This window comes from Somniosus microcephalus, chromosome 5 (genome assembly GCF_052327205.1).
Source record: "Somniosus microcephalus isolate GS21.2 chromosome 5, FLI_Smic_1.0, whole genome shotgun sequence".
In the NCBI taxonomy this organism is placed as follows: domain Eukaryota; kingdom Metazoa; phylum Chordata; class Chondrichthyes; order Squaliformes; family Somniosidae; genus Somniosus; species Somniosus microcephalus.
The window spans coordinates 315,808,354-315,828,096 of NC_140991.1; the positions used below are offsets into that span (position 1 = coordinate 315,808,354).

Genomic DNA, 19,743 nt, shown 5'->3' on the forward strand with positions numbered 1-19,743 from the left:
TCAACATGCCCTCTTTATGGTGGGACTTTCTGTCTAGTTGTACTGTTTTTAGTACCGGAATCCTGCCCCAACTGCGGTTTTGCCATACGCGGATTTCACGTATACACAGTTTCCTCTCTGACAATTTTTGCCAACCGCAGCAGTGAATTTTGCGTATACGCGGTTTTTAATTTTCAAGTTTCACTGGTCACGCTTCCAAACACAAGACTGCATTCATCTGCGCCGTTCTTTTCAGCATAATTACTACCACGTGTGGCCTCGCTCCGTGTGTGTGTGTGTGTGTGTGTGTGTGTGTGTGTGTGCCTTCGATAGGAAATTAGATGTCGTTAATAGACTTGCCCGTCGTGAAAGTACAGAAGGCATTTAATATCTGGTTCGAAGACCAGAACCAGAAAAAAGCAAATGTTCATTCCGCATGGGTACGTAAGACGGCCCTTAGTATCTACAAGCATCTTACTGTGGCTGCCGGGGAAAGTGTAGATGACAAAGTTTCAAGCAAGTAAGGGCTGGTTGGAAAATTTTAAGATGTTTGCCTTGACTAACCTCAAGGTTGTGGGGGGGAATCGGCCGCTGCCAAGTTCCCGGAAGAGCTGAAGAAGTTGATCGCCGAGAAGGGTTACCTGCTGGAGCAGGTATTCAATGCGGATGAGACTGGTCTCTTCTGGAAGCGGATGCCTTCCCGAACTTTCATCGCGAAGGCTGAGAAGCATGCTTCGGGATTCAAGGTGGCTAAGGATAGGGTGACCCTTCTTTGTGCCAACGCCGAGGGGGACTGTTTAGTGAAGCCGATGCTGCTCTACCGCTCTTAGTCCCCGCGCTCTGAAGAGCAAAGACAAAAACTATCTACCTCTCTTTTGGCGTTCGAACCGCAAGGCGTGGGATAAGAACATAAGAAATAGGAGCAGGAGTAGGCCAATCGGCCCCTCGAGCCTGCTCCACCATTCAGTAAGATCATGGCTGATCTGATCCTAACCTCAAATCTTCTATCACTCTGCATCCACCCGAACCCATGTGATCTCCCGGGGGAGGCGAAAAACCAGATAAAGACCCAATGGCCAATTTGGGAGAAAAAAATCTGGGAAATTCCTCTCCGACCCATCTAGACGATCGAAATTCTTCCAGGAGATCACTCTGTCCCTATATTTTCTACAGTACTTACCTTCTGTAAAGGCGATCTCCACCCCAGCCAGGAACAGGAATAAAACCATCTCCTGAAATCTAACACAGAATTAGAACACAGTAGGAGCAGAACCAGGCTACATGGCCCCTGGGCCCACTCCACTACCCACAGGGCCATGACCATTCCGAACCGAGACTCATGTCCAATTTCCTGCCCGCTCCCCGTAACCCTTAATTCCCTTTATTTCTAGGAAACTATCTATTTCTGTTTTAAATTTATTTAATGATGTAGCTTCCACAGCTTTCTGGGGCAGCAAATTCCACAAACCTACCACCCTCTGAGTGAAGAAGTTTCTCCTCATCTCAGTTTTGAAAGAGCAGCCCCTTATTTTAAGATTATGCCCCCTAGTTCTAGTTTCACCCATCATTGGGAACATCCTCACCGCATCCACCCGATCCAACCCCTTCACAATCTTATATGTTTCAATAAGATCGCCTCTCATTCTTCTGAACTCCAATGAGTAGAGTCCCAATCTACTCAACCTCTCCTCATATGACCACCCCCTCATCCCCGGGATTAACCGAGTGAACCTTCTTTGTACTGACTCGAGAGCAAGTATGTCTTTTCTTAAGTATGGACACCAAAACAGTATGCAGTATTCCAGGTGCGGTCTCACCAATACCTTGTACAACTGCAGCAATACCTCCCTGTTTTTATATTCCATCCCCCTAGCAATAAAAGCCAACATTCCATTGGCCTTCTTGATCATTTGCTGCACCTGCATACTAACTTTTTGAGTTTCGTGCACCAGGACCCCCAGATCCCTTTGTACTACAGTACTTTCCAGTTTCTTGCCATTAAGATAATAACTTGCTCTATGATTTTTCCTGCCAAAGTGCATAACCTCACACTTTCCAGTATTGTATTCCATCTGCCAAATCTCTGCCCACTTACTTAGCCTGTCTATGTCCCTTTGCAGGTTTTTTATGTCCTCCTCACTACTTTCCGTCCCATCTTTGTATCATCTGCAAACTTTGATATGTTACACTCGGTCCCCTCCTCCAAATCGTTAATATAGATTGTAAAGAGTTGGGGACCCAGCACTGACCCCTGCGGAACACCACTAGTTACTGGTTGCCAATCTGAGAACGAACCATTTATCCCAACTCTCTGCTTTCTGTTAGAGAGCCAATCCTCCACCCACGCCAGAATATTACCCCCAATCCCGTGATTTTTTATCTTAAGCAATAATCTTTTGTGTGGCACCTTGTCAAATGCCTTTTGGAAGTCTAAATACACTACGTCCACTGGTTCCCCTTTATCCACCCTGTATGTTACTTCCTCAAAAAACTCCAGCAAAATTGTCATTACTGCTGCAGTCTTCATGGACTGGTTTCATAACTGTATTGTGCATGACGTGGAGCGGTACCTTGAGAGAAAATCTGGCCTTCGAGGTCTTACTCATCCTCGACAATGCCCCCGGCCACCCGCTGGCACTCCAATTCGCCCATCCTAATATTGAAGTTGTCTTCCTGCCTCCCAACACGACTTCACTCTTTCAACCTATGGACCAAGGTGTGATAGCCACCTTCAAGTCATACTACATACGATGCAGCTTTGGCCACATGATGGAGGCTATGGAGAATGACGCAACACTGACGGTGAAAACTTGTTGGAAGCATTACACCATCGCTGACAGCATCACCAACATAAAAGAATCGATGGATGAACTGAAGAGGACGACAATCGACGCCTGCTGGGGTAAACTTTGGAAGGAGGCAGTGAATGACTTCCGAGGCTTCCCTACAGTTGACGCTGAAGTTCAGCGCATTGTGAAGGTTCCGCGATGTTTGGGAGGCGAGGGGCTGGCCGACATACAGCCTGATGACATCGAGGAGCTCCTTGAGTCGCACGGCGAGGAGTTGGCGGAGGAGGACCTTGATGAGCTGATGCAGCATTCTAGTGAGGCAGAGGACGAAGACGAGGATATGGTGGAGAAGTCGAAGATGACAAGTGCCAAACTTAGCAAGGCGATGCTCCTTGCCAATAATCTCTCGGACCTCTTTATGGAGATTGACCCATTCTTGGAGCGTAGTTTAAAATTCCAGCAAGGTTTGGAGGATTTAATGAGACCATACAAGCAGGTCCAGAAAGATATTCAGAAAAAAATGAGTCAACCATCCATCGCAGAATTCTTTAAGAAACCGCCCAGTTGATCTTTTTTATTGTTATTTGAACGTTTATTGTTTTTGTTAGGTTATTGTGTATTTTATTTGTGTTTATTAAATGAACAAGCAACTTACATAGGCTCTGACGAGTGTTAATGCGGCCGCGTTCCCCCTAACCCCATTTTTCCCATAGGGTCTTAATACTTGCCAACCGCGGTTTTACCAACCACGGGGATTTTCAGGGACGTATCCCCCGTGGTTGGGGAGGGATTACTGTACAGTATATCCTTTAGTTGCTGCTAGTAACAGCACAGTATTACAAGCTCCATTTGCAACGTGCTGATTCAGTAACAACTAGGTACCCTCATAGTGTTTGAGACCAATGCATCCTGCAAGCTCCTTTGGATCTGGCCCATGAAACCTCCTTGCTGGTTACTTCCCCTCTCACTTTGGGTGCTATTATGCAAAACCAATTTTGACTGCAACTCCCAAGCCTGGAAGACTGGATGAGGCTGCTCCCTGATTGGTGAATCTTAACCAATCAGGGACCAGCTTTTTTTTTTTAAACCAGTTATCCAGGCGCGGAAACTTAAAAGACCAGAGGCTTCCACGGTTTCATGCTTTGGGAAGAAGAGGATTAGGGGAAAGGATGGGGGAATGAGGATGTGTGGAGTGTCTCACATTTCCTGTGTATGGGGGTTGTGCTTTGTACATGGGTGGGGCTTGCCTTTTGTGAATAGGGTTTCACTTTTAAGGGTCTTATTTCTTGCATGTTTTGGGGTGGGGGGGGGATCTTGCATTTTTTGTGTATGGGCGATTTGCATTTGTATGTATGGGTGTTCCAATTTCCATGCAGTTATAGGCAGCCCACCTATTGTCTTCACAGCTGTATTTGGCCCCAGCTGCAAAAGGTTGAACGCCCTTGCCCAAACAAATTGACTCATTTCCTATACCGCATGTCATTTCTATATCGCACAGTTTCTGCACTTCATAGCAGTGTTCTCACTTTATCTCATTACAATTTTAAATGTAGAATCCACTGTTACTTGCTCAATCTTCATTAAATTGTCTCATTTTATGATTTTCTTAATTAAATCTTGCTATATGTTGTTGGTCCTGTACTTCTATTATGAAATAACATTGGTTCGTTTAAAAAGTAGTCTTTTATCTAGCAACATGTTTGAAGTGTAGGAATAAGTATTTGACAAATCAAAACTCTCTTTGGAAATTTTTTTTTATGTTGTCCAATTGAATTTAGACTCAATCGCATCAGCAAGTTGGACGTAACAGATATGGATTTCCTGCAACACATTACACATCTGGATCTACGTGACAATAAACTGAGTGCCCTTGATGCCACCGTATTTGGGGATATTGAGGTTTTACACTGTGAACGAAACCAACTGACCAGTCTTAAAGTCAGTGGGTATTTTCTGAAGAATCTTTATGCTGCTTCAAATGGTATGTTTATACTTCCTAGCGCTGTACTAAAAAGCATGAAATAAAAACATGACATTCAGTTTAGCTTGCATAAGTATTTTTTGTGGCACAAAATTATGGCTTGTGCATTTTGCAGCACTCGTAGGATCTCCGTAGCAGTCTTATTTTGATCCACTTCAAATATATTCTTCCTCACCTTAACATAAGATTTAGGAACAGGAGTAGGCCATATGGCCCTTCAAGCTTGCTCTGCCGTTCAATAAGATCATGGCTGATCTTTGACCTCCACTCCAATTTCCTGCCCGACCTCCATATTCCTTGATTCCCCTAGAGCCCAAAGATCTATCGATCTCAGCCTTGAATATACTCAACGATTCAGCATCCACAGCCCTCTGGGGTAGAGAATTCTAAAGATTCACCACCCTCTGAGTGAAGAAATTCCTCCTCATCTCAGTCTTAAATGGCCGACCCCTTTATCCTGAAACTATGCCCCCAAGTTCTAGACTCTCCAGCCAGGGGAAACAACCTCTCAGCATCTACCCTGTCAATCCCCCTCAGAATCTTGTATGTTTCAATGAGATCACCTCTCATTCTTTTAAACTCCAGAGAGTGTAGGCTCAATTTACCTTATCTCAGACGTCATTCCAGAAATACATTGTACAGCTAGCTCCCCCAATGGATTCATTGATTGTGTTTTTTTGGTGTGGAACTAAAACATACAGACCAGGAAGGCCACAGGATCATTTTAACTGTCTCATGCCTTTTTATAAAATTATTAATTGTAGCAAAAATACAACATCTTCCTCAACTCAAACTGAGGAAAATATATTGAAAGTTGACTTTGTCGCCTTGACTATTGCTGATCTACGCACCTGAGAAATGCAGAGGATATCTCGCTGGTGATCATGGTATGGCAGTCATTCGATATGAGATGTCTTGGCTCATGATGTAGATGCAGATGAGTCATGGTGGACTTCTGCATGAATGAAAGAACCTCTTAAACGGGCTTACTGTGGATGTGGCATGTCGAATCTTTGAGGTCAAGCTTGAATTTTGAGATCTTGATCTTGGCCGTCAAGACATTAAAGAGGGCTTACCCATTTGGCTCAGTGAGTAACTGTGCCGTATAGACTAGAAAGGGGTTGCATCCAATGCCCTGTCTGAGCTAAGTTAGTGGATCTCTGCCAGGATAGCAGTATGAATGCTGTAATTGGCCTGGGTGCCCAAGGGTTAGGGGGTGGGAGAAAACTGACCAGCTTGCCTGCTGTTACTCTGACTTGGAAATATATCGCCATTCCTTCATCGTCGCTAGGTCAAAATCCTGGGATTCCCCAGCTAACAGCACTGTGGGAGCACCTTCACCACATGAACTGCAGTGGTTCAAGAAGGTGGCTCACCACCGCCTTCTCGAGGACAATTAGGGATAGGTAATAAATGCTGGTCTTGCCAGCGATGGCCATGAACGAATTTTTAAAAAATTCACAACCCCTGTTCAAAGTGTTTGTGAGGAGAGTAAGGAGAACCAATAAGTAAGTAATAGTAAGATAAGTAATAGAAAATTAATAATAGATAACAATTAAATAAGTAATAGAGAACTACAGCATGCAAAGAAGGTAGTGAGCAGTGTGGTGTAAATAGATTGTATGTGCACAGAGGGATCAGTTTGCAATTAACTTCAGGCTCATTAATCTGTGCTGCAATTTAGAAATATTGGGGTAAATTTTACAGATCGGCCTTTGCACCTGATTTGCAGCCTTCCCAATTTTTTGGTTATTAATTTTAATAACCAGAGAATTGGGCACTGACCTCCAGACCCAATTTTCTGATCAGTTCTCCTATCGAGCAAGGCTCAGTTGTAACGTTTACCCCATTGTGTCATAAAGAATGATCTGGTGTGATCTGAAACGAGGTGAAACCAAATATAAATGAAGCGGCTCGGTGATTTGAAGTGATGCCATAATAAATGGATGATTGCACGAGGCAGTATAATCAAAGAAAATAATGTGATGTTTTGCATTAATTTCCCATTTTTTTTTTGCATCAATTTTGTAGAAATAAGTCGTGCTTAAATCCATAATTGTACCCCCAACCCCATAAATGTTTTAAATCAAATCTCTCCTAATCCCTATGGAAGGAAGTACAAAGTCATTAGTTATGCCAGTGAAGATAATCACAGTTGAAAGTAATTGTTTTGGCATCTGTTTGAGAAATTTGGTAACACTATTGAATTACTAACATGGAAGGGAAAGCCACAAGTTGGATAAATGTTGAGTAAGGGTTGAACTGAAAGTATATTTGTGGAAAAAGCAGTGCAGCTTGTTGGATCACCAGCATGAAGTGACATTGAGTGTTGTAATCCCTGATCTCAGCCATTCTGCTGTAAGGAGCTGATGAGCAGCAGCGAGCCCCTAGATCGTGGAGAATAATCGAAATTTACAGCACAGAAGGAGGCCATTCGGCCCATCGTGTCTGTGCTGGCCAAAAAAGAGCTCTCCAGCCAAATCTCACTTTCCAGCTCTTGGTCCGTAGCCCTGTAGGTTACAGCACTTCAATTGCAAATCAAAGTACTTTTTAAATGCGTTGAGGGTTTCTGCCTCTACCACCCTTTCAGGCAACGAGTTCCAGGCCCCCCACCACCCTTTGGGTGGAAAAAAATGTCTCCTCAACTCCCCTCTAATCCTTCTACTAATTACTTGAGATAGCCAAAGGAATATTCATCACTGGGCTGCTGTCACACACCTCTCAATGGCCAGGTCCAGAGTGGTATTTGCAGGTCCCTGGGGAGAGGGTGATCTGCGCGAGGTGTGTAGTCCAGAGAAACCAGAAGAGGAGAAAATTAAAAGGGTAATGTACCCTTAAACATAAAAACAAGAGAGAAAAAAATAGATGTGTTAATATCATACAAGGATCTTTCAATTTAAAAAAAACTAATTGAATTATTCTTAATTTCAGAACTTGTATACATTGATGCTTATCCAGTCCCCAACAATCTCACTTTTGTGGATGTATCAAGGTAGGTGATTTGTAACAGGATAGCCTCAAAGCCAAGTTAGTTAGGAAATATTTCTATTCAGTTCAGCCTGTAAAAAGGGAATTTTGTTTTTTGGAGGGGTCAAGGGGGAGGACAGAAGCTGCATTTATGCTGCTGTTGTACAACTACTTTGGCATTGAATTTACACCAGTGTCAAAGTAAATCTGGTGCCAAACTAGTAGTATAGCATTAGGATCTACTGATTACCTTTGTTGCAGTTCCTTCAAACTTTCCAAAAAAAACGAGGATCTGAACATACATTCATGCTGTATCAACGGGTTTAATGGCTGGAGCTAATATAACACGAATGAACTCCAGTTCAACCCAGTCTGATGGTTGTTCCCTGGCCCAGTAGGCATGCATTGGTAAATAGATTGTACGGCCCACTTCCACTAGCTACATGTTCAGACAGAAGTGTTCTGGTTGCCTTCAAAACTCTGAGTGCAACTGTGCACGAGTGGGTTTAGACCATTACACTTGCACAGTGGCACTCAGAGTTTCAAAGGAAACTGGAGCGCTGTCAAAAAGTAACAACAGTTACAAGTGAGGCATTATTGAATGTATAAATGTCAGTTTTTAATCATTTGTTACTTACTGTATTTGCATTGCTTTGCTTGTGCAGAAACAGACTGGATAGCTTACCTGAATGGGTGTGTGATGGTAAAAAACTCGAGGTCTTGGACATCAGCCACAATCAGATCTGTGAGCTACCTGCAAAGTAAGTATTGGTTCTTGTATGGCAACTGCCAAGGGAAAATTCGGCAACAAGAACTTAACAATATATAGATGGACCCTTAAGAACCTGACGAAGGGTCCCAGACCTGAAACGTTAACTCTGTTTCTCTCTCCACGGATGCTACCTGGCCTGCTGAGTGTTTCCAGCATTTTCTGTTATTACTTAAGAACCTGTCACTGGCTAGTCAATAAATGTTATGCTTGGATTGAGATTTCTTTAAACTGCTGGTTTAAAAAAATACACAGTTGAATTATTCATTCTTCCGCAGCAACCTATCTAACTATTTGATCAGTTATGTCAGTAAACCAAAAACTTGAAACAAAAATATATAATGCCCAGTGATTTGACTACTGAAATGTCCTGCTGCCTGGGTGAAATGTGACCATGGACTAACTATTTTCTGCATACTGTGTATTTAAAAAAATTAAAAATGGGATGGCATTTTATGTTTGGGCCAAGTTATTTATGCCATGGTGAATGAACTTGCACTATAAGAGTAAATCCATTGGTTGTAAAGTCCTTTAGAATTTCCTAAGGACGTGCAAGGCATATTTAAATTAAAGTTCATTCATCATAGATGATAAAAGCTTGGATTAGGATTTCAGTAGTAATGGAGAGAGGTATTGGTGACAGACAGGCCATGTTACGAAGGTGGAAAGGAGGTGGTCTTGGTCATGGAGCAGATGCAGGGAAAGAATCTCTGCTTGGGACCAATGTTCCGCACCTCTTGGCGTGAGGTGACTACTGGACAAGTTCCTGAAGTCAAGGCTAGAGGCATGTAGATGCTGGCGAAAACTAAGAAGGTGGCTGATGTTTTGGGGATATTAAAACTGGAGGAAATTTCCAGACATCCATGCGCAATATCAGGCAGTCAGTGTAGTAATGACCTTTTCAATAGAAGAGGCAGAGTGGTAAAGTAGGGTCTCCATAGGCATACATGTATAAGCGGAATAAATGATAGAGGAGGGGACCAAGGATGGTGCCTTGGGGTACACGGGAGGTGACTATGTGGGCATGCAAGGCAAAACCACTGGATGGGATGTTATGTTTTCGTTGTGACAGGTATGAGTGGAACCAAGAGAGAGTAGGGCCACGGAGATGAACTGTCGAGTAGAGACATCGCAGGAGGATGGAGTGGTCAATACTTTTTTTTAAGTAACAGAGATCAGGGAGGATAAGGAGTGACAGTAACCCATGCTCGCAGTTGCACAAGATGTTGTTTGTGACATTTGGTCAGATGGAAGCCAGATTGAAGTTTTGGCGATTTTAAAAATAGGAGCATTGTTGCAAGGGTGACAATTGGAGAGGGGTAAAGGTAGAGCGTGGGTTTTTTTTGAAGTGGGATAGTAATAGCGGCAGTTTTGTGAGGACGCAGGCAGGTTGAATACATCAGTGGGCATGTTGCTGAGTAGGCCAAGTTGATCTGGTATGGGATTAAGGGAACAGGTGATTGGCTTCATTAGACGAGATGAGTTCAGTGAGGTGGTAGCTGGGGAGAAACTGCTAAATAGGATTTGGGAGTTCAATTGGGAATAGGGCAGAGCAGAGAGCTGGGGGTTTAGGAGAAGAAAGGAGAGATCAGAGAAGGCTGAGGCAATTTCATGTTGTATTATTTAGTTACTAATCAGTATGCTTCATGCCGTTGACCTGGTGATCTATTAAATTCCACTGACTAGCTCATGGTTAGTAAAGTTCTAATCTGATTGGACAGTCAGACAGATGTAGGAGATCTCAAGGAGATGTTTGCAAGCGGAGAATGGTTGAAAGGGCAGAGGTTAAACCAAGAGGGGTTGATCCAAGAGATTTAACGACCTGATCACCAGAGTGGGAACCAGGTGGCAGATGCTCTGCAATCTTCAATTTTTATAAATTGATCATCAACTTCCTGTAGGGATGAAACATGACCAACTTTCACTGAAACCACATCCATGTATTTAGGATTAACTCTTTTTGATGCTTGATTTCTTTGATCAATTGTGGCACAGCAATGTATATTTAATCCTACTGCTGTCCCCTCCATTTAAACTGCATGCTGTGTAGGAAAACTGCAATAGAAAATAACTTGTTTTACTAGGTTGTGGATTTTTTAATAGAAACTTCACCTTGAAAAGCCTTTTCATATCTTATCGCTGTAAATTTGATGTATTTATTTTTATAAACAGTGGTGCAGTAGAGCAGCACGTTGAAACATCAATGAGAAGATAATATTGAACATTCCCGTCCCAATTTATCATCTTTTTATGGCCCCCAGTAATACATTGTTGAAAGGAATTTCCTTTTTTTATTGCCCTTAAAAGTTGAAACTGCTGTGCAATGTCATTATGTTATTGTGATATTCTTGATTGTTCAAGAAATCGATGAGCAGTCGTTAGCACAGATCAATGATGGATGTGATTTTTCATTTATATTGTTCCCACTGGCCAATGAGTGTGCCAAAAAAAAACCAAGAAGAAGTGGTTACCACAGAAGCAATCATGGTTACCACAGACCGTACAGAAAGCTGCCAAGTGCCATCCACCGTAGGCATGCCTTTACTGGCATTGGTTCAGAGTCCTGTCAGTAAATACAACAATCTGGCTGGTTGCATGATCAGCTGCAATCAATGAGGTTACTAGAAAATGACACAAAACAGTCATATGATCACTATAGGGCAATTAGCTTTGCTCAAAGGAGTCACAAAGATTTGAAAGTTCATAAGACTAGCCAATGAGATTGCTCAACAGAGGGCACTTCAATTTTCTTAGAGATAGTTTTGCCAGGACAGGGTATAGAAATTCCAGAAACACATGCTTTTTGTGCATTATTGTATAAAATGTTATTTGCAGTTCCTTTGAATGACTTTTTTATTTTTGCAGCCCACTTAATGAAATAGTGCTAATTCAGTAATTGTGCTATTGCAGATGTAATTGATCAGGACAAAAGAACCAAGGGTTCACATTCATTGCCTTTTGCATATGTTGGGTTTTGCTGTACCTATAGTTTGTGTATTTCCTTGACTGCTTTTGACAGAGTTGATGAGAAGCATTGAACTCGATATTTTCAGGATGCTCAATATTGTGTGTTTGCTTTGTCAGGTTGTTCTGCAGTAGTAGTTTACGCAAACTGCTGGCAGGTCACAACCAGCTCCGGAGACTTCCAGAACGATTTGAGCGGACACAAGCAGAGGTTCTTGACATCCAGCACAACCACCTAACTGAGTTGCCCTCGAACCTTTTCCTAAAAGCTGACTGGTAACAAATACTAAACTACCACAAATTATTCTTGTACTTTATTGTATCTGACAATTTTCAGGAGGCTAGTATCCCTGAGAACTGACTTGTGCATTTAGCAGTAACAAAACATTGATCAGAAGCTGAATCCTGAAGTATTTTTGAGCATCGGTCTTGGAGCAGCGGTAGCACTCTTGCCTTCAAGTCAGAAGGTTGTAGGTTCAAGCCCCACTCGAGACTTGAGCACACGTAAGAAAGTTTTGGGTTTTCCCACCCCCCCTTTCCTTTTTTCTCTCTCCCACATGGCAGCTGTCTCTCATTCTGCCAGAACATTTCACACCTAATCTAGAGCCGTCTTTTGTCTCCACTCGTCCTATCACCATCTCGTCTCGTTTTGAATACCTCATAATGTCTCTTCACTTCTTTTGTTCTCTCGCAGCCCTGCCTTTCGATCTATTTCATTTCCTTTCCAGTTTTGAAAAAGGGTTAGACCCGAAACGTCGACTCTAATTTCTCTCCACGGATGTTGCCTGGCCTGCTGAGTTTTTCCAGCATTTTCTGTTGTTATTTAAGAAAGAAAGACTTGCATTTATATCGCACCTTTCACGACCACCAGACGTCCCAAAGCGCTTTACAACCAATGAAGTACTTTTTGAAGTGTAGTCACTGTAAATTCTTCTGTAATTCCAAATGATAGCTTGAAACTAATCCCAAGACCTGAATATTTAAGACCTCGTACTACTAATTACATTACAGACGACCAGTATTGTCCACCACTCTCTCAACTGTAGAGAAATGAGTATCCAAAAATTATTTTAAAAAGCCATTATAAAAAATGCTGATATTCATTGTTACCTTAGTATTGTAAATAGGTCAGTGTTGCAGTTAGGTCAATCAGTTGACTGTTCAGTGTTTATATATTCAGTGACCCGCTGAAGCACTAAGCGTTGGTTAAAAGATACAATTTTACAAAATTTTTAAAACATTAAAATTTGATGATTAATTGGAAACATTTTTTTTTTTCTCTCCCAACAGTTTGCGGTGTCTCAATGCTTCAGCAAATAAACTGGAGATCCTGCCTCCCTCCTGCCTGTCTGAGGAAAGTCACAGCATGTTACAGGAGCTGTACCTAACAAATAATTATCTCACCGATAAATGTGTGCCATTACTCACAGGTCACACTTGTCTTAAGGTCCTGCATCTCGCCTACAACCGACTCCAGAGCTTTCCAGCCAGGTGAGATTGCCCAGCCATCCCCTTGCCAAACAACACAAATACGGAAAACCCCTCTCTGTGTGATTCTATCCTTTGAGAGTTGTGTTCGAGAAAGCGGTAGTTGTTTTATGGACATATCTAAGGCTTTGGTAAAATATTGTTGCATCAAGTTATGGACGACAATGATTTTCACTTGAACACAATGAATGACTGGAGTAAACAAGAGGGTAGTTTGACATTATGCCTCACAATAATGTGAGTGATGCTAGAGGTAATGGATGGGCGGACGGTACATCTTCTGTTAATGAGAGAGCCATTTGCTCTGCACGCATTTGTCTATCTCCTACCTGCTGAATAAACAGCAACTCTATGTTAATATAACAAAGCTGATTAGTGTTTCAAAGATAAACTTCTGGACATTAACAGGTTCATTTAAACCATGCAGCCAATGAAAGTTTGTTTTTTCACTGTCCCAGTCATGTGCTGTGAACTGCCTCGCAATAGTTACTTGTTTGACCAAAGCAAATGTGGGTTTGGGGCAGTGATTTAGGGAGGGTGAGTATGAATTCCACTGTCCCCCAGCCCCCTTGGAGATGAACAGCACCTACACTTGTCCTGCTTCTTGTTTTCAAATCCCTCCATGGCCTTGCCCCTCCCTATCTCTGTAACCCCACAACCCCCCCCCCGAGATATCTGTGCTGCTCTAATTCTGACCTCTTGAGCATCCCTGATTTTAATCGCTCAACCATTGGCGGCCGTGCCTTCAGCTACCAAGGCCCTAAACTCTGGAATTCCCTGCTTAAGGGTCTCTACCTCTCTTTTCTCCTTTTAAGGCGCTCCTTAAAACCTACCTCTTGCTTTTGGTCATCTGCCCTAATTTCTCCTTATGTGATTCGGTCTCAAATTTTGTTTCATAACACTCCTGTGAAGCACCTTGGAATGTTTTTCTATGTTAAAGGCGCTATATAAATACAAGTTGTTGTTGTTGTAGCTTCCCCAAGTGCGTTTTATTCACACAGCTTTTAATCCATTGCTGTCTGATCACTGATGTAGGAGCAGTGTTTCTGATAATCCTCCTATTTCAGGTCAGAGAGCAGACTGCTAATTGTAAGTAAGATACGTGCTTTTCCTCTCAATATAAGAGCTGAAGTTTATATAAATATTTCTCACCCTTTTTTGCAGTAAAATGGCAAAACTTGAAGAATTGGAAGAAATTGATCTAAGTGGGAACAAACTGAAAGCCATTCCAACCACCATTATGAATTGCAGGCGGATGCACACTGTTATTGCACATTCCAACTGCATTGAAGTCTTCCCTGAAGTGATGCAACTCTCTGAAATTAAGGCAAGAAAATATTCCTCAACCCCCTTTATCTGCAGAGCAAAACAAATGTCATTATAACTATAACTAAAGCAGCAATGAAAATACTGATTTACTTATCCGCTGTTTCCTAGAAAACTTTTAGGGCTAGTATACCTAACACCATGGATCGTTCTGTATTTGTAGAGGTCAGAGAAAAGCTGACATTATCCAAAAATTATTTTGGATGATTTATATGTTCATTATTGTGCGAATTCTATGGTGCTAACTCTGGTTTATGGCATTATAACAGGGGAAAATTGTGATTTAAGCCCAACAAGCCTATCCCTTTTTATTGACTCAACCCAACTTTACCTTCCTTCTCAACATATCCTTCCATCCTTTCTCCAGAAACACTTCCAATTGTACGTTGAGCCTGTGTATACTGTCTGCATTAGTGGCCTTCCCTGGTAACTAGTTCCATTACCCCTGAATGACTTCCCTTCTTAATCCTAACTACCTAATTGTTCAAGTGGTAATAACCAATGGTATTTGAACCCGTTGCTACAGCAATTTTCCTGACCCTAAACGTCTCTCGTGCCCCAGCCTCCAGGAACGACCTAATCCCACCTGGTTTCATACCCTGCTTCTCTCTTATATTTGCCGTTTTCTTTTGTCGCTGTTTCAATTTAGACAGGAAAATGAGAAAAAAATATTCTTACCCGTGTGTGTACATGCATAGAAAAAGTAATAATGTCTGCTACATTGAGAGTATAATTTGGGCAGTTCAATTCAATCTGTCAACACAGATTTGAAATATTGAGCCTGGATTATGTTGTGGCACCTCAGCGTAATGAATTGACTATGGACTAGCGTTAAGAGGTATAGATTTAAAAAATCAATTCTTAACCTCCATTGCCATCAGAGATTGTGAGTTTTATCTGAGCAAGTTTGCTTAAATGTTTTTTTTTTGATGTATGGCGTTTCTAAAAGAATCTGAATGGAGTTGGATATTCTTAATTTCAAAGAAGCCCTCACTTTTTATATCTCTGTAATCTCTGCATCCAACAATAATAACTGTAGTTGATGCTGATGTAGGTCACTCATAGGATTAGACACAGAGATTTGCATATTTCAAATGAAATAAAACCAGCTGTTAGAAGAACATTATTCTTTAGTAGCTGCCAGGAAGACCATCCAGTCCATGTTTCATTTGAATCGGATATCCTTTTTATACAAAACAAATTTGTCACTTGGGAGAATTAAATGAAGGGTCAAGTTCATTTTGGATTTCTTTGTAACGGAATTAATTTTTTTTTAAACTGTGTGATTTCTATATTTTAACTTTACAAGGCCTCTTGTCTAATTCCACAAACTGGAAACGAGAAGTATGATTCATTCTGTAAATCATGGGATCAGGACTTTGTAGCTGCAGAGTAGTCGGAATTTTCTGTACAACTGTCATGGTAAGACAATGCTCAGAAACTAGGTCAAAACCAGTTAGTTCCACTGAGGGGATTGGCATGTACAATTAAAAGCTTTAACTCAGAAATGTGCTGCTCTCTCCTCTCCCTTTTTTGTGATAAATGGCATTTTACCAGTCTGTTCAACCAGAATTAAAGTTGTTGCCCCATTTGCACAATGGGAAGAAAAAAGAAGAGGGAAAGAAAGCTTAGCTGCATTCAATTTGTGCAAGAGTACAATTCATAAATCTCCTGGATTCTTGCCTAGGCAGTAGCTAACGGAATCTTGCATAACTCAGTAAGTATGGGAAGCAGGAGGCTGATGAACTGGAATCCAGCCAAACTCATTGCCTGTGTACTTCTTTCTGCAGTGCGTTGACCTGAGCTGTAATGAGCTGAACGAGATCACATTGCCTGAAAATCTGCCGCTGAAACTGCAGGAACTAGACCTGACTGGAAACCCCAGGCTGGTCCTGGATCACAAAACTCTGGAGCTGCTGAAGTAAGCATTCCTGTTTAATATTGTGTCAGCAATCAGTCTCGTTCTGTGGCCTGTGGCGAATGCTGTCTTTGAACTTTAGATTTCACTGAGCGTTTAAATGACTTATTCTCACTGAAGCATGAGAAAAAGAATGTATTTTCCCAGGACCGAATGCTTGACTGAAAAAAATATATATGTCGGATGCTTGCATTGAAGGTGAACTAATTAACTTTACAGAACTTCATGCAATTAGCGGACAAGACAGACAGACAGACTTGCATTTGTACAGTGCATTTCACGACCACCGGACGTCCCAAAGTGCTTTACAGCCCATGAAGTACTTTTTGAAGTGTAGTCACTATTGCAGTGTAGGAAACGCGGCAGCCAATTTGTGCACAGCAAGCTCCCACAGCAATGTGATGATGACCAGATCATCTGTTTTAATGATGTCGATTGAGGGATAATTATTGGCCAGCACACCGGGGATAACGGTGAAATAATGCCATGCGATTTTTTTTGCGTCCACCTGAGAGCAGACGAGGCCTCGGTTTTATGTCTAATCCCAAAGGCGGCACCTCTGGCAGTGCAGCACTCCCTCAGTACGGTACTGGAGTGTCAGCCTAGATTTTTGTGCTCCAGAATTAAAATGTTTGGAAACCACAACCTTCTGTCCCCAAGGCGAGGGTGCTACCAACTGAGCCACAGCTGACAGCTGGGTTCTTACATTTTTTTTACCCATTTTAAATGCTGAATTGCTTTTGCAGTATCAAATTGGAGCAAGAGATGTCATCATAGTTGACTAAAAAAAAATTAAATTGCATTTTTTAAAATTCACCTGAATAATGACCTTTATTCATTTTTTTTTTTAAATCTGCACAAAATTGTGATAGTCACTGCGACAAAGGAAACTTCAGATCTGGTATAAATGGTTGGAAAGCAAGGCACTTGCCTTGCACGCTAAATCGATAGATCAATAAGGCTGACTGGCTCATTCGACTGCTTGATGTCTGCTGAAAATTATTTAATTCTGCAACTCTCTTGTATAAACTATAAAATTCTAACAGGACTAGACAGACTAGATGCAGGAAGGATGTTCCCAATGGTCGGGGAGTCCAGAACCAGGGGTCACAGTCTAAGGATAAGGGGTATGCCATTTAGGACTGAGATGAGGAGGAATTTCTTCACCCAGAGAGTGGTGAACCTGTGGAATTCTCGACCACAGAAGGCAGTAGAGGCCAATTCATTAAATATATTCAAGAAGGAGTTGGATATATTTCTTAAGGCGAAAGGGATATGGAGAGACGGCAGGGACAGGGTACTGAATTTGGACGATCAGCCATGATCGCATTGAATGGCGGAGCAGGCTCGAGGGGCCGAATGGCCTACTCCTGCTCCTATCTTCTATGTTTCTATAAATAAATGATTGGGAGCTACCTCTCTATTGTAAAGTTGAAGCCCTAAAAAACATTGCATACGGTGAACTATCATTAAGCCAGATGGTATAAAGTAGAAGAGTTCGGGTGATTTGATCCTTGTGTGCCAGGTTCTGTAGAATTTCTATATTAACTTTGTCATCATTGTGCTTATTAAGAAACCTCTTTCAAAATTCTGCTCATAAAATGCTTCCACTGGAAGTATGGATGCAGTTTTTTTTTAAATCAAATAGTTTGAAATGCTTGATAAAAACATTTTTTATACTGCACAATGTCTTTTTAAATATATAAAGTGGTCTAATTGATTTGGTTTTTTTCTCTCCCCTCAAACCACCCCCCCCCCCCCCACCTTTTTCCCTTTATTCATCCCAGTAACATCCGTTGTTTCAAGATAGATCAGTCCTCTACATCTTTTACAGTCGGTGAGGCTCCGGGTGCACCGGCTGTGTGGAGTCACGGATATACAGAAGCCTCTGGAGTGAAAAACAGGTATGTTTGTGTTGTGGTGATTGCAGCAAAAAGTAATCGGTGCTATGTAAAGCGCGTTCTTCATCTGGTCCGAGAGGTTCTCATGTGAAAATCAGTTAAAAAGCAGTTTGGAAGTTACTGAAGAAACCAATCCTGGAAGCTAGGTCTGTCTGTTGTGATCTGGTCTGATCTTTGCAGAAGATTCTTTCCTTTGTCAGTGCAGTTGCTGGGATGCAGAAAGTAACTGACACATTACAACTATATAAGTTCCTTGTGTCTTCAGAAGTAAAGAGCTAGTGTCTTAATGGATCTTTGCAAATTCAAAGGCTTCTTTATCCTCCACTGAAGCAAGTTTACAGAAGAATTGAAAAGGAGAAAGACAGAAATGAGAGCAGCTTCAGAATATGAATATTCAAGGGAACTCGAGCCATATAATAGAATTTTAGTGACCATGGCAGTTCCTAAATAAACTATTCTCTAAGTTAAAACTAATGTAGTTGTCATTTTTAAACCACGGGCTGTTTTAAATAATTGGGGCATTTATTCTGAAGGGATGTAGAATAGTCGGTCTCTTCCAAAGGCTTCAGAACAAGATTTTATGCATTGCAATTAAATTGTTCCTTAGACTTTTTAAAGGTGACCCAAGCCAATATTTTGAGACGGTGCAGCTATTTTTGTAAAGCCATGCCTTGTAAATTTAATTGTGAAGCGATTTGGAACACTTGTTTGAAGTCTAGATATGCCAACCAGAAAAATAAGAGAATTATTTTTTTTTTTAAGGAAAAGATTGTGGGGAAAGGTAACAGAGTAATCTGATTTTATTTATTTCAAATCCAGGTTGTGTGTGGCAGCCTTGTCGGTGAATAACTTTTGTGATAACAGAGAGGCTCTGTACGGAGTATTTGATGGTGATCGAAATGTAGAAGTGCCCTACCTCCTGCAGTGCACCATGAGCGATGTTTTGGCAGAGGAACTGCAGAAATCGAAGAGCGATGAGGAATACATGACTAATACTTTCCTGGTCATGCAGAGGTTAGTAAATTCATTGGGAACCTGTTACATGATAATGTGCTGTTGTTCTTGGATAGCTATAGTGTTGCAATTTAATACCATCTTATTTGAATAGAGAAATTTAGTTGACTGTGGTATCAGTTGTCCAATTAGAGGCTTAGAGGGTACCTCGAATGACGTGATGTCTTGCTGCATTCACGCATATTCTGTTTGGCTGTGCCTATAATCAACTTTCTTTAAATGAGAAAATATATAAAACTTGAAACACAGATTTTCAATTTACTTTGACTAGTGGTAAATGAGCAAGTGTTTCATGCTAAAGAAAATAGTTTGGAAGCTTATTGAGTTCCTCACTCAATGTTTTTAAATGGTTGATTTATATTCAAGATGACAACACAGAAATAGTACAGTGCCTCACTGCATGCGGTGCCACAGAGTCATATATAATTCATTTTCAGCTGTAATCATCCATGCTGAGTCCATGGCCCCAAACAGTGGGGAGCAGTTGCACCCCCAGGAGGAAGGAGGGCAATCGGAGGCAGTCTCTCACCCTGACCGATAAATGTATCGCGGTACTGGCCGATACCTGAAAGATCATCCATTTGTCTTCGGACAATATAACCTCAAAAACTGAACTGAGTCAACGACTAAAGTGCTATTCTTGTGCA

General features: G+C 41.6%; 1 protein-coding gene across 2 annotated transcripts in view; it reads left to right on the forward strand.

The window, feature by feature from the left end:
• The window catches only part of phlpp1 (PH domain and leucine rich repeat protein phosphatase 1), a 185,879-nt gene that overhangs the window by 154,558 nt on the left and 11,578 nt on the right, over positions 1-19,743 (forward strand). For both annotated transcript variants that reach the window (XM_085989276.1, XM_085989277.1), the window contains exons 7-15: positions 4,547-4,749; positions 7,681-7,741; positions 8,382-8,477; positions 11,570-11,725; positions 12,740-12,940; positions 14,102-14,264; positions 16,054-16,184; positions 17,969-18,085; positions 18,902-19,096. In XM_085989276.1, coding sequence (XP_085845402.1) covers positions 4,547-4,749; positions 7,681-7,741; positions 8,382-8,477; positions 11,570-11,725; positions 12,740-12,940; positions 14,102-14,264; positions 16,054-16,184; positions 17,969-18,085; positions 18,902-19,096 — 1,323 coding nt within the window. The remainder of the gene's footprint in view (positions 1-4,546; positions 4,750-7,680; positions 7,742-8,381; positions 8,478-11,569; positions 11,726-12,739; positions 12,941-14,101; positions 14,265-16,053; positions 16,185-17,968; positions 18,086-18,901; positions 19,097-19,743) is intronic.